Consider the following 13,357-nt stretch of genomic DNA (forward strand, 5'->3'; position numbering starts at 1 on the left):
TAATCTGGGCTGACACCAAGCTGATTTACAATACCCCCTACCCCAAACAGTGACTGACTAGAGGTAATTGATTTAGAACAGTGCAGACACCCGCTGAATAGTATGAAATCCTCAACAGCCTCCTCATACACTCTATACAAAGCTTGCTGCCATATTCCCACCTTAGTGCCAAATGTAAAAAAAGAAAAAATATATGCATTTAAAACTAAACTTCTTACAATATTTCCTTTTTGGAAAATTTCTGCTGTTTCTGGACACTGCAGTCTGTCCACATTATATCCGTGGATGAGCTGAATCTGAACAACTGCCTCTTGTTTGGCCAGTTATTGATCTATGGCGCTCTATATTTACCAGTCTTTGGGTGCACATGCCTTCACTCTGTTTGTCTTTTGCTGACGGAGACGAGGCTTTCTGCCCAGGGGGTGGGGGGATGGGTGGGGGTTTAGGGGGATTGAAGTCCTCTGCGTGGTGCGAAGGGGTGGAGGAGTGGGGGGTCCATGCCTTCTGTGCTGCCTGCCTAGTCATTTTATGGCACCATCTGTCCACAAGCTAACTGTCAAGTAGTGACGTCTTAGCTCATCTTTCTTGCCCGACAGTGCGAATTTTCTTTTGATATATATGTGCACATCTGCTGTTGAGAATGTGTCTCAGTTTATATTGCTAATTTAATGTTTGGCTATTTGCACAGAAGCAATTAATTATTCACTAATTCATTTCCAGACATCACTAAAATAAATACTAAACAAAAAGAAATCTTAAAACCTCTTTAAATCTCTCAACTAGGGCAAGGCTATGTTCTTTATACACTATTACAGACCCTGAAGTAAATAGAAAGCTTTGCTTTTACCATCCTCAGTTTTTAGGCCCCCACTTTGAGCAATTCTAGCTTGGCCTAAATAGCATTAAGATTTTATGTTCAGTTGAAGTTGGAAGCTTATTCCCTTGGCCAATTACATTTAAACTCAATATTTAACATTGGTTGACATTTAACCCATGCCTTGGGTTATTTAAAATCTTGACTTTATTCTAAGAATATGATATGTCAGATAAATAGCGTTAGAATTATTTATGTCACCTTTTATTAAATAAATTGCATTCCTCGGGTGTCAGAAGTTAACATACATCTTATTTGGTAGCATTGTCTTTAAATTATTTAACATGGGTCAAATGTTTTGGTTATTCTGCAACAAGCTTTTCACAAATAACTCTGGAATTTTGCCTCATTCCTCCTAACATAGCTGATATAGACGAGCGAGGTTTGTAGGCCTCTTTTTTGCACACACTTTTGAAGCGTTATCCACAAATCTATGTTGGACTTCAGCACCTCTACTTTCTAAGAGAAAGAAGAGGCAGCCTGGCCCCATGGATTTTATACTTGCATGCTGTTTGTACACATGAACTTTGTGCCTTTTTAGTTTGATTTTTTTTTCTTTTTTTTTTTTTTGGTCTTGTGTATTTAATTTTGTCAGAAGCTTTGGAACGCATAACTTTAGTTTTAGTTTTTCCCAATACTTTTTCGAAACTTCTAACCATCCAAAGTTGTGCGTCAGATTCAGTCAATTTAATGTAGGGGTTAGTACATTTGCCTAACATGTGAAAGAGCTCCAGTTCAAATCTGTGCCAAATCAGAACATGCCGATTCATCCGCTGCGACGAGCCCTTGCGAATAAGGGAGCATCTGAAGGAAGCTTAAAACCGAGAAAAATCTGGCTGAAATTGTTGGAAAAACCTTCTGCTTATAGTAGTTTTCTCCAAAAACTGTAGCTTACTATGAGATAATCTCTAAAATTCACATTGAATTTTCCATACAAGGCTTGTAGAGTTCAGAAACGGCCTTTAGATGATAGAGTGACAATTTTTTTTGTAATTCACCTTCTTACTTGAATGTTGGACTGTAGTTTTTAAAGTGAGCTGGTTCAAATGGGAGCTAAGGAAGGAAAATCTTTAAAAAATGCTATTTAATGCACTTGATTGGTTCATGTACATGCAGCATTTATTTTATTTGATGAATGTATGTTTTACATTGAGCCTGCCTTTTGATTTATTGCAGACCCCTTTGGCCAGCAAGCACTTTGTTGTGTAAGCCATTTTTTCTTTGCTGTGCTGCTCCACAACGCCAATAATCCTTGTTCAATAAATTCAAATGGAAGTGACACTTTGGTATGTCTCCTCTACTATGTGTAGTACATATCATTGTAATTCATTCCCAGATTGATTTGCAGTTGAAAAGATTGGTAGCCCAACAGAGACGATTGTAAATCCACACTCGGAAATTTATGGAAGTGTCAGAATTTTTGTTAAATGTTCATATAATCAGGCCAAATTGCAGATGATAGTGAATCATATGGGAAAAGCCAATATGCAGTGGTGTTTGTATTCTGCTGAGAGGCAAGTTGGCGCTTGCGTTAGACAATAACAGTAGCCTGATGCATCACATCCGCCCCTCATGCGTCACAAATGACGCCAAAACGCATCATGGAGACTGTGCGTAAATGTCGACTTAAAATTTACACATCTCCTATATTGCCTCATTATTAAATAGTGCTAAATGAACTTCTAGACCGAAAGACACCTTTATCGTGTGATTTATAACACATGCTTTCATTGTAGGTCAGCATAATCAGTGCGCCATCGTTTCTATTGCTCAACTTAAGTGCACAAGTCTGTTGTAGGTGTCTTTTAGTCTTGCAATCTTGAGCTCGGCAATAATGTGTTAACAATTAACTTTGTGGTATCAGCTTGTAAACAGAATGGCTGTAAAATTCGATAGGTCACAGGACATTACCCTTTGTTAGGGGGAATTTCAGTGCAGTCTTGTTGCAGCTCTGTAAAGAGGACGTGCACCATCAAGTCCGTAGACACAGCAAGGCTTTTCGAGTCGGAGGGAAAACCTAATTTGGTTACTTTGCACTTTCATTTTACAATATGGTGCTCACCATCTTGGAGCAATTCTCACAGGTGTTGTGATATTGTGTTCACTGCTGAGGTTTAAAAAAAAAAAAAGGGGGAGTGCGAACCTTCTAGGGCATGGAAAACTAATCAACGGCCAAAACACCGCTGTTGAAATTCAGCTTGTAACTGTGTTTATGGAGCCTTTGCAGGCTACGCCAACACAAACCTCTTTGGTCTGGGTTTATCAGCCCCAGAGACGGCCGTGATTAGCTCCCCACGCTGCTAGCCATATATCTCAGCTGTCCCACCTCCCAGCGTTCAGGATGACCCATTAAATAGAGATGGAGAAATAGAGAACATGAGTAGGAGGGTAAGAGACATTGGAGAGCAGAAATGCTACCTGTAGTTAGCGTAATAGTAGTGTTTACTCAGGCTGCGCGCTCTCTCTGTGTGCAGCTGCATTGTCTGTCTGCCAACTGACATTTCTGTATGGGTGGCCACACCCTTGCCACACACATTCACAGGGACTAATAACCTAAATGACAAGCAACTTGCGTGGACGACAAACAAGGCAACCAGGATAGGTGTCTGTTAAGTGTCTATATTCCCCTTCCTTTTGAGCTCACTCAAAGCTCTTTTGTCCTCTACAGTTTACTATTTTAGATATTACCCTGCCATTGTTTCTTTGTTAATTACATCTCTAAACCGCTTACTCTTCTGCCTATTGTATAGTATAGCTCTGTGGTAGCTCCACAGACACTTTGGCTCAAAAAGCTTCTTCCATAAGAAGTAAGTCACTGTATGCCCTGTTGAATGGGAGCATTATATTTAGGCTCATTTCTGCTTCATCAGTTCAATAACTGATTCTTCTCTTTCATGTTCCCTTTGTGTTTCAACAAACTGCCATTCTTGCAGAATCACCTCCCTATAGGATGCGTGGTCTTGGCATTTTGACAAATTGGAGAGAACCACAGTCGCACCATAAATTGTGTTTCGCCTAGCTGCGGGCCTCCGAATCATTACTTACATCTCAAACTATGTGGAGTAAATTAAAAAAAAGAAAGAAAGAAAAAGTCTGGGTTTGTTGAGAATGTCTGCACTTTAACAGCAGTTTACCAGTCTAGGAAATTTGAGACTGGAATTTATTAATCCTGCCCTCCCCTTAGTTTATTAAAAAAATGTGTGTGTGTGTTACAAGTGATAATGAGGTGGAGGACACAAACAAATCTATGGCTTTGCCGCATTTATTATTTCCCTGAATCTGGACACCTTGTCATGGGTGGTTTGCTAATTGTGTTTCCATAAACTTGCCTACAGTAGAAATTCTGTTCATTATAAACTTCTTTAACTCGACAGCGGAGTACGTTTGGTTTAAACCAATATATATATGTATGTAAGTAGGAAATGTCAAACCAAATATTGTTAGCTAGAAAATGAATCTTGACAGATCTAAAATATGCAGAACTTCGATGCATGTTTTCACATTGTAATTCATGAAGAATCAGCTTTGTTTGTGCACTTCCTTTTCAAACTGGATTAATTGCTGTTGCTGTAAAACGGTTTATCTCCTCAATTTAGCCGACTAATTATTGTGAACATTAATTATCGTCTTTCTGCTGAAATGATCTGGACGATCAGTTAAGCAGTAAATATGCACTGGTTACTTTGTCACTCTTTCGCGCACACAAATCAGGCTTTGGGGTGAAATCATTAGCGAGACAGAAGGATTCATATCCAGTTGCACGGGGGCAGACAGCCACCCCTAAATGTTTCTACTGTTTTTCTCGCGCTCTCCCACGTCCTCGCAAACAATGCCCCCTTGTGTGCCGAGCCACTTGCTCAGATTTCGAATCACACTGCACCCTTTCCACTTTGGTGCTCTGTCCTCCTCTCGTTTGCACTACTGCCAGAACACAAATGGGACACAGTGGCAAGTGTTGTCCCGTAGTATTCGTGTGCAGCAGGGAGGGACCAGGCTACACTGGGATAAATAAGTAGGTAAATAAATAAAGAATAAACCTCGCTCTAGGAATTTGTCTCATTGAAGATGAAAAGCATCTGCCTCTCTCTGGCATCTGCTGCGAAAGATATCCCTCCACCGCTAAGGGTTTGGAGCACGGCAAGTAGCCAGCTCTATCAGCCTCGCTCTTTCTCTACCCACCAACGTAAACCAGCGCAGCACTGGTGTACACAGAAACGAACGTCAAAACAAATTTGTCAGCCAACAAACTTTTTTCTTTTTGCAAAGCTAACTTGAGGTATTAACTTGAAATAAAAACGGGTTCTAAATGTCTTTAATACCAGTTACAGAGTGGTGGTGCGATCCAGTTCTTTGGCACCCCGAGCCGAGTGTTTGTGTATCTTTTTCTTCCCCACACTGCAACAGCTTTAACACAGCGACAATAAACCGCTTTCTCATTACCAGTTAAGGTGAAAGGCGCAGAGGGAGGCTTCTTTTTGAAATTATTTTGCCACAGGGGTTTTAAATGATTTCCGCTGCACTTGTGGGCATTCTCCAAAACTCTCCATGCAGGGAGGAGTATAATACAGTTTGATACGATCACAGCTTGAACTTTCACTGACGATAGATGATGTCGACTGTACACGGTGTTTGGAAATTCCTTAGACGCCAAGTTTGTTAAGAATAAAAAAAAAGATTGGCTTTGTAGACATAAAAGCCTAGAGGAACATTCCTTTAAGTGACAAACGGTGATAAAGAGCTAGCTGTCAGTGATGGCTGTCTGCTACTGTGGCCAGGTGAGGCATGAGCGGGGACTCGCGTGCATTCCTTCACATAGCTTTAACTCGGTCGTGCCTGCTTTTTTGTTTGCCCAGTGACATGTCAAAGGAGGTGAAAGCAGATCTCAGATAATGAAAAATAACTTTATCTAATAGCTATTGTATAGACTGTTTTCAGCTGCCTTGTTTAACAAAGAGGGCGGTCGAAGAGTTGCCCGTTGTGTGCATTTTTGGTTTTTTTTATTTGTTTCTACCCGCATTGAAACAGCCACATGAGTAATGGGCTGCTCAACACCTCCACAGGATTAGAGCCCACAGCATTAAGAGTTTTTTTCCTCCACGAGATACTGGAGGCATTGTGTTCCTGATGCTCTAACGTATTTAGCTAAACTGAATAGACTGGAGCTGACTGGCCACCCAGCAAGCCTCAGGATATTCCACTTTGTGAGCTCTTTGTCTTTTAACACATATCAGCAAACGGCACTGTGTAGCGACCGCAGTGAACTGAGCAGTGAGACTGAACAAGACCGACTTAGATTTTTGGGTTTTCTGTTCAGTTCTTCTTGTAGAAGCTTTGTACAGAATCATCATCAGGCTGCTCTCTTTAAGACAAAAGTCGATTTAGTCAAACTTTCAGAACTTTTCTCATTTAAATTCATTTTTTTTTAAGTCCTCTGGAGATTCTGCTTTAATTCCATCAAAAGAGAGATATCTATCTATACCATATTGTGCTCTCTTTTACAGCATTATGATTACTCATCGCAGATAGCCATGGGCAAGAGAGTAGGGATAAGAAATTTAGTTAGCTCATTAATGGAGATACGCAGTTACTTTGTTTATAATAGCATTAGGCATCGAAACTGGAGGCTGTAACAAACTTAAGGTCATATATCTAAATTCTTAATCAGTTGGCTTAGTAATCTTCCTTCACTAAATCTAATTCCTGAAAAGACAAAGCATCGGTTCTTGTGCCATTCCATTTGAGGGACAGCTTTTGATTTTTCTGTTTCCACTTAACACAAAGGAGAAATGCTCTCTGTCTCGTTTAATTGTTGTTCATTTGTGGTACACCTGCCGCTGGCTTGTTGGTCAGCCATGTCCCCCTTGGGGTGTGTTATATGTTAAGTGTTTATGTATGCATACATGTCACTCTATGAGATCACTGCACTTTGTGTAATTCAAACCCATCTGGTCACCGTTTCAATTTCCTAATGGGGGAACATTAAGGTGGTCCTTGGGGAGTTGTGTTTAGTTGGTCCACTGGGGGTTTTAACTGATCCCCTTTGTAAGAGGTGCGCTGAGAGGCTTAAGCTCGCCTCCACCTCCCCTTTGTTCTTTTTATTTTTTCCCAATAATTTCTCTGTAAAACTGTGCAGCATTTGTTCCCCCCGACTCCGTTGCTGATGTACTTTTTGTGTTACATTCACTTTGCTTACTTCCCCCTGCCCCGAGCAGGATTTGTTGTGGGTATTAGATGCCTTGTTGATCGCGAGCAAAGATCTCCAGCAACGTTTGCTGTTGTTTTCTTACAAGTTTACAAAGATTCTGTGTCTTTGGTTCTGCTCTGCGACTTGCTTTTGATATTTCTGCATTACTGTGTTATTATGCTCATTCAAATATATGCAAATATAGCGTGAGTTTGAATACTAATGGTTCTGTACCCCTGTTCTGCATGTGTTTGCTCTCCCAGGTGTTAGTCTTTGATCCTGTCAGAGTGGGACGCGTCTAGCAGGGGACCGAGGAGGGAGCAGTGCCAACTTGGAACATGGTGCCTAATATTCACCTGGCAGGGCCCCTTCTCCCCAGAGGGGCGTTGCTGTTCCTGCTTTTACTCAGCTGCATAGTCTTCTCTTCTCTAGCAGACAGTAAGTATGCTCATGTACCTGTGAAGTTCTGCCCTGGCTTTCCCACCGTCTAATAACACATTGAGCTTCATTTAGAGGCGTTCTCTTGATTTAAAAGGACTGCCGTAGCTATAAGTGGAATTTAACACATAACAAAGGTGCACTTTAACTGAATACATCAGGAGAGCAAGCTCTCACGCTGTGCAGAGTAGAGCTTTGTTTAAAATAGAATATAGATTCCATTTACATTTCATGCCTTCAGTGGATTCCAGCAAACAGAAATAGCTGCTTGTCTAATGCGTGTCCCCAAGTATAAAGAGCTTTAACATCTCAACTAAAAATAAGCACACAATGCAGGCAGCGGAGATCCATCGGCCTCTGTGCCCGGTTGTCAATCCGAGTGACAGTTTTGGCTCAAAGAAAGCGCTTCAAGAGATATGTCACCTCAGCTGTACCTTTGGGTCTCGGGCGCAGCCAAGAAGCACCGCCCTGCCAAAGACGGGGTCAGGGACGAAATTAATTCAACACATGACCTCACCTACAGTGCTGTCATAGGGTCACTGTAATTCAATTATACCCCAACCCCTCCTGTTCCCCCACCCGAATGCAGCCACTGCCCTGTCCTTTCAAACATGTTTCGAATAGGATTTGTTTTTCTGTAGCCTTTGTCTTTTCCCGCTCGGCTCTGTGCTATCATCCTTGTCTCTTGTGGCGTGTCTACTCTTGACCAGCATCGCTCTGAACTTGACCTTGCAGAAAAGTTTTACAGGCCTTTTGTTTTTCTTGGGGTCTGGCACGTCTGTCTCTGCTCTGCTTCTAGTTTGATTGGATGGAATTGAGTCTTAAGTGAAGCTGTAGTGCTCAACTTAGATACTAATTGTGGATGATCCAAAATAAAACTACTGTATCCTTCTACAAAATAAAAAAATCATTGACAATTGATCCAAATTTTAAAAAAGTATGAGTTGCTGGAAGATATATAACTGTAAGAAAATTCATATTTGGTCTTTGAATACCTGGCAGAGTGCTCTTCTATAAAAAGGGAGAAAGACGTGCAATGTCAGACGTCTAAATGCGTGCGTGCACCTTGTTAACTGTGATATTATGTTGTATACTTGTGCTGTTTATGCCACAAGTAAAAGCATGTGCTTTTTAGAGATCATCAAGTTAAAAAATGCAACGTCATGGGCATAGAAGAAATTAAGATGGTATATAAATGTGCTGATTCTTTCACGCACCAGTCTGGATGGTTCTATGGGCCAGAGATATACACAGCTAACCAGAATAGTGTTTAATCTGTTCAAACAAAGCGTTAATGTTTAACCTAAATCTTGATTTTTTTTTTTTTTTACCCCACCCCTGTCTCTGTCTTAGTTTTATTTAGTGTGAAACATTTAATTTAAAGTACAAATATAGTCTGATGTGACAAGCTGGCACATGTGCATATATTCATAGACAAATAAGGGACACATCATAAAGCAACTTACAGAAAAGCCTGACTGTGGTCTGGGGTTAAATACGCATGTAGTTTAGTGTAAGCACATATGGGAAAAGGGCCCAGACTACTATTATTCAGACTGTAAAGCAAACAGACATAGAATTAAAATAAGACACTGGGGGGTGAGAGGGGGGTGTAAAAATAACACCTCCCACTAATGGCAGGTTTGTGTGCATTTCTGTGCCTATAATTTGTATGTAACTCAGTTATGTGAGCCTGATGTTTTGGGTTTGGATTTCCTGTATTACAGAGCAGACACCAGACAGATATTATGGGCGGAGTATGGCAAGTTTCTGATTACATGGATTCAGTCTGATGCTTTTTTCTCTCCCCCTTGAACAAGTTAGGCAGGCAGAGAAACCACACGTAGCAAACATGTGTCAGCAGTGTCAGAACACACCCTTGGATAGAAACCATACATTAGTCTTGATCTATATAAATATATATATATATATATATATATATAGTTTATTATCTGATACATTTCAAAATTTCTTTCCATACTATTTGTTTGGCGTGACACTTAAAGATGGCACAATTCATCATGATTTAGCAGCACGGGTACAGGAAACTCTCCACGAGCCCTATCAGTGTTATAGCCTTCTGACATCATTCATCTTACAGCATCATTGAATAGGCGTACAATACAGAGTGATTACTCTGAGTGCTGATCACAGACGTCCCATCGATCCCCAGGGAGCTCTGCCTAATCAACTAGCTCTCTATACAGCCTCCTTCTACACAATAGGCCTCTGGCCCACAAGGTCAGCCTCAAAGTCACATACCCAGCACTTAAATGTAATGGTTATCTTTTTGTAGCGCTGTCATTGTGAGTTATTTCATTGGCTTTAATAAGCTTTTGATGTATGTGTCTCCTCTCGCTCTTCTCATGTTATAATCTTGGGTTGCTTTTCATGTGAGGTGCGGCAAGACTGCTGAGTCTTCTTTTGTGTCCAGGCCTTTTCTTGTCACTCTACTTCAGCGGTATCATAATTAACAAGTTTAAAATAACTTTTCTCTGTCCCACAATGCATCTTCGAGATTCTTATTTATGATCCTGGCACTGCAAATAGAGTAATTGCAGATTACCAGTGCTTTTAACTATTATTTCATTGTTACTGAACAATGGCTCGACCATAAATAAAAGGTATCCCATGTGCAATCTATGCTATATATTTAAACAGTAGTTTTTTGTTCTTTTTGGCTTTAAACAAAGGCTTTTCCTTTAACAAGGCGCAGAATTTTTTTTTTATTATTCTTTAAAACAGCCTTTAAATCCATGTAATGTGCTCAGGAAACCTATGAAATACTCTTAACAGAGTGATTTCTAAATTTGCTACAATGGACTGATGCCAAAGTGGTTTGGAGATGGGTGACCAGATGGGGGGCTGGGGGGCCAAAAATTGGATTGTGTTTTTAAGTGTCCATATGGTCACCCAGTTCAGAAACTGACAGGGATAGAAATTGATTCTTTTTTAATTAAAAGTAACCATATCCACCTTGGAGAGCCACTTGGAGAGTAATGCAGTTAGCGCACAGCTGGGGTCCACACACATCATACAGACAGGCACAATGAGAGAGGAGGCAAACAATACAAAATGTACTCTGAGGAAGCAGCGGCAAAAAGCATCATATAGGGTAAGAGGACAACATGTATAAGATAAAGTGCCCGAGGAACAAATCTTAGAGGTTGGAGAGAATTATCGGAAGTTGTTTTCATAAGCCAGCGCAGCAATGTCAGAATAGAGGGAGGAAAGGGGCATCAGAGGTTAATGATGTGAGATTAATAGTTTAATTAGGGAGCTCAACAGCAGAGCCACAGGCAGTCACCCAAACCTTATGCTGTGTCCTGGTTTCAGAATTGCCACAGGACGACAGGCGTTTCCTAGTGTCTAGTGTCCTTCCAGAGAAGGGCACATGAGAAAAAGACATTTCAGTTCTCTGATTATCGTCATATTCTTATTGCCAAAAGAAACATTAGTTCCATTAATGCACCACTGTAGCTCTTACAGGCCTTTTACGTGTTAAATTGAAATTCATGGTAGCTGGCTCTAAATTACACACAATTAGACAGCTTAGGGGCACACACCTACGTATTGTTTGCTTTCAGAGTGTCCTGCGTTTACAGGCATTTATCTCAACCCTAATGGCCTGGATATATGTCAAGTGGGATATATTTTGTGTGCAAATGATCACCTAAGACTATAAATCATAAGGGGGGGCACCAGAGAACATGCACGCCCGTTTAAAACCACATGTTGTTGTGTTTTATGTTCCTCCTGTAACATAATTTAATTTCCCCCTCAGTTTTGATTAGTGGAGAGTTGAATTACTTAAGACCTCCAGGCCATGTGGGTGTGAAGACGGAAACAATGGTTGGGGCTCTTGTGGTCTCAGAGGGAAGGCTAATCTAGGGGAGGCAAATTAATGAGGTTAGTTGGGTCGCAAGGGGGTGTGCGGTGATGGATGATGAGCTAACCCCAAAATGGAATCACTGAAGAAGCTAGGAGCCATCTCAGCAGCTGAGCCCCAAACACACCGTCTCCCGGGATCGCTTAACACACTTAACATCTTCTGCACGTTATTCTATTAATGTCAGGGTCCGAGCCAAGGATAGACTTTTAACTAGCATCATTAACAAAGCCCCCCAACAGTCAATGAGTTGCACTTTGTGCTGGTGGAAACTTTGGATTTCAATATGCTTTATTATATATTCACAGTGCATTCAGAATGTCCTTCTCCAGCTTCATATTTTGTTTTACTGAGTATTCCCAGGTTACCACCCACACATGCCTTCAAATGCAACAGTGAGTTATCCTTCTTAGTTTCAAAAAGAGGGGAAAGACACTTAAGTGACAGTGCAAATGAGAACATTTCAGCAAGCAAACTAAACAAACATGGGAGTTGATGTTGCCCCAGGGTTATGCAGATGAGCTTTGGTGTTTGACACCTTACCGTAGCATGTTTTTTCTAGTAGGTGGGATAGTGGCACCGAGATGGAAAACGTACTCGCTGAAGATGGGGACCATTTTTTTTTATTTCACATTTACATCATTCACATTATGCGATAGACTTTGTGCCAGTTATTTTCAGAAAATAACGTAATGAGTCTCCCACCAGCAAGCAATTATGAGTGTTAGCTCTGAGGAAGGGAAACTATAAAATACATATTATGGTTTGCCCTCATTTTGTAATGATAATTTTTTAAAAAAAGAAAACAGCATCTGCAACAAAAATATTTTTATCTTCAGAGAGCGCAACAAAGAAATCATAGTGGAGTTTCTGACTTTATCTAATCTCTGTGAAATCTTTACCTTAAGGACTCATGTGGGTTGAAAGAAGTTGCAGGTAGTGAATCATCTTTGACTAGATCTAGGTTAGGCGCCAGTTTAAATGCCACAGGTAATAAAACACCTTAGACTTCCAATCGTGTGATATCAGGAACACCCACATTCTCACCGTCAAAAAGTACACAATGAAACATTTATCCTTCCATATTTTTAAACAGTTCCTATAAATGCCCACTCGAAGCAGAAGTCACCACAGCACATGGTTGTTGTTTTTTTTCTTCAAATGTCATAATTTGACTGACAGTCAAGAAGAGATGCACAGGGTTGAGAGATACCTCCCTCGTTCCTAATCGGCCCGAGAAGATGAAAGCTATTACATTAATGTTGCTCACACTGGGAAGAAAGGAATGAAGGATAATTGCACTTAGAGTTCTTTTTCTTCTCCATTGCCTTGAATAATTCAGGGAAGGCTGGAAGGCTTGATAGAAAGCCTGTCTTCGTGGTCCATGGGGGCACTGAAAGTTTGATGTTTTTCTTTTCTCTTGTCTCTGCTATAGGTTTTGACATTTTGTCTTAAGTACAGTAGCTCGGTCGTGATGAATCGCATTACTCTTGAGATTTCACTTACGTTCTGATAACACATATAAAGCTCCATCAATCTTCAGCCACTATGCTACCATTCTAAGAAAGTAAGTTCCTTTGGTGTCTGTGTTATCATAAGGGACTGCAGCGTGAACTGACTATTAATGAGCTGGAGATGATAGTGCACCATCCACAAAAGCGTTTCTTGGGTCTGAAACCAAGTAAGGTGACAATACTAGACGGTGAACTTACAGGCAAAAATAAATTGGTTACTGTTTTGAGATTACGGCGGTGGCTGTAGTTAGTAGTAAATGATCTACTAATCAGATGGTTGGTGGTTCGATCCTTGGCTGCTCCAGTCTGCATGAACCACATGTTGATCTCTGATTTATTTCTTCAGACTGCGACTGTTAGATACGTGGGTGAGGCATGTTGTATAAATCATGTAAAGTAGAACATAGAAAGAACCAGTCCATATAATATATTATATGTTTGTTTCTTTGTTTGGTAGG

General features: G+C 40.6%; 1 protein-coding gene across 13 annotated transcripts in view; it reads left to right on the forward strand.

Annotated features, from left to right (window-relative positions):
• The window catches only part of LOC146497447 (receptor-type tyrosine-protein phosphatase F), a 162,425-nt gene that overhangs the window by 54,033 nt on the left and 95,035 nt on the right, over positions 1–13,357 (forward strand). For all 13 annotated transcript variants that reach the window (XM_085142113.1, XM_085142115.1, XM_085142120.1 and 10 more), the window contains exon 2: positions 7,322–7,496. In XM_085142113.1, coding sequence (XP_084998239.1) covers positions 7,397–7,496 — 100 coding nt within the window. In that variant the 5' untranslated portion in view covers positions 7,322–7,396. The remainder of the gene's footprint in view (positions 1–7,321; positions 7,497–13,357) is intronic.

This window comes from Neolamprologus multifasciatus, chromosome 18, assembly GCF_963576455.1.
Source record: "Neolamprologus multifasciatus chromosome 18, fNeoMul1.2, whole genome shotgun sequence".
Lineage (NCBI taxonomy): Eukaryota > Metazoa > Chordata > Actinopteri > Cichliformes > Cichlidae > Neolamprologus > Neolamprologus multifasciatus.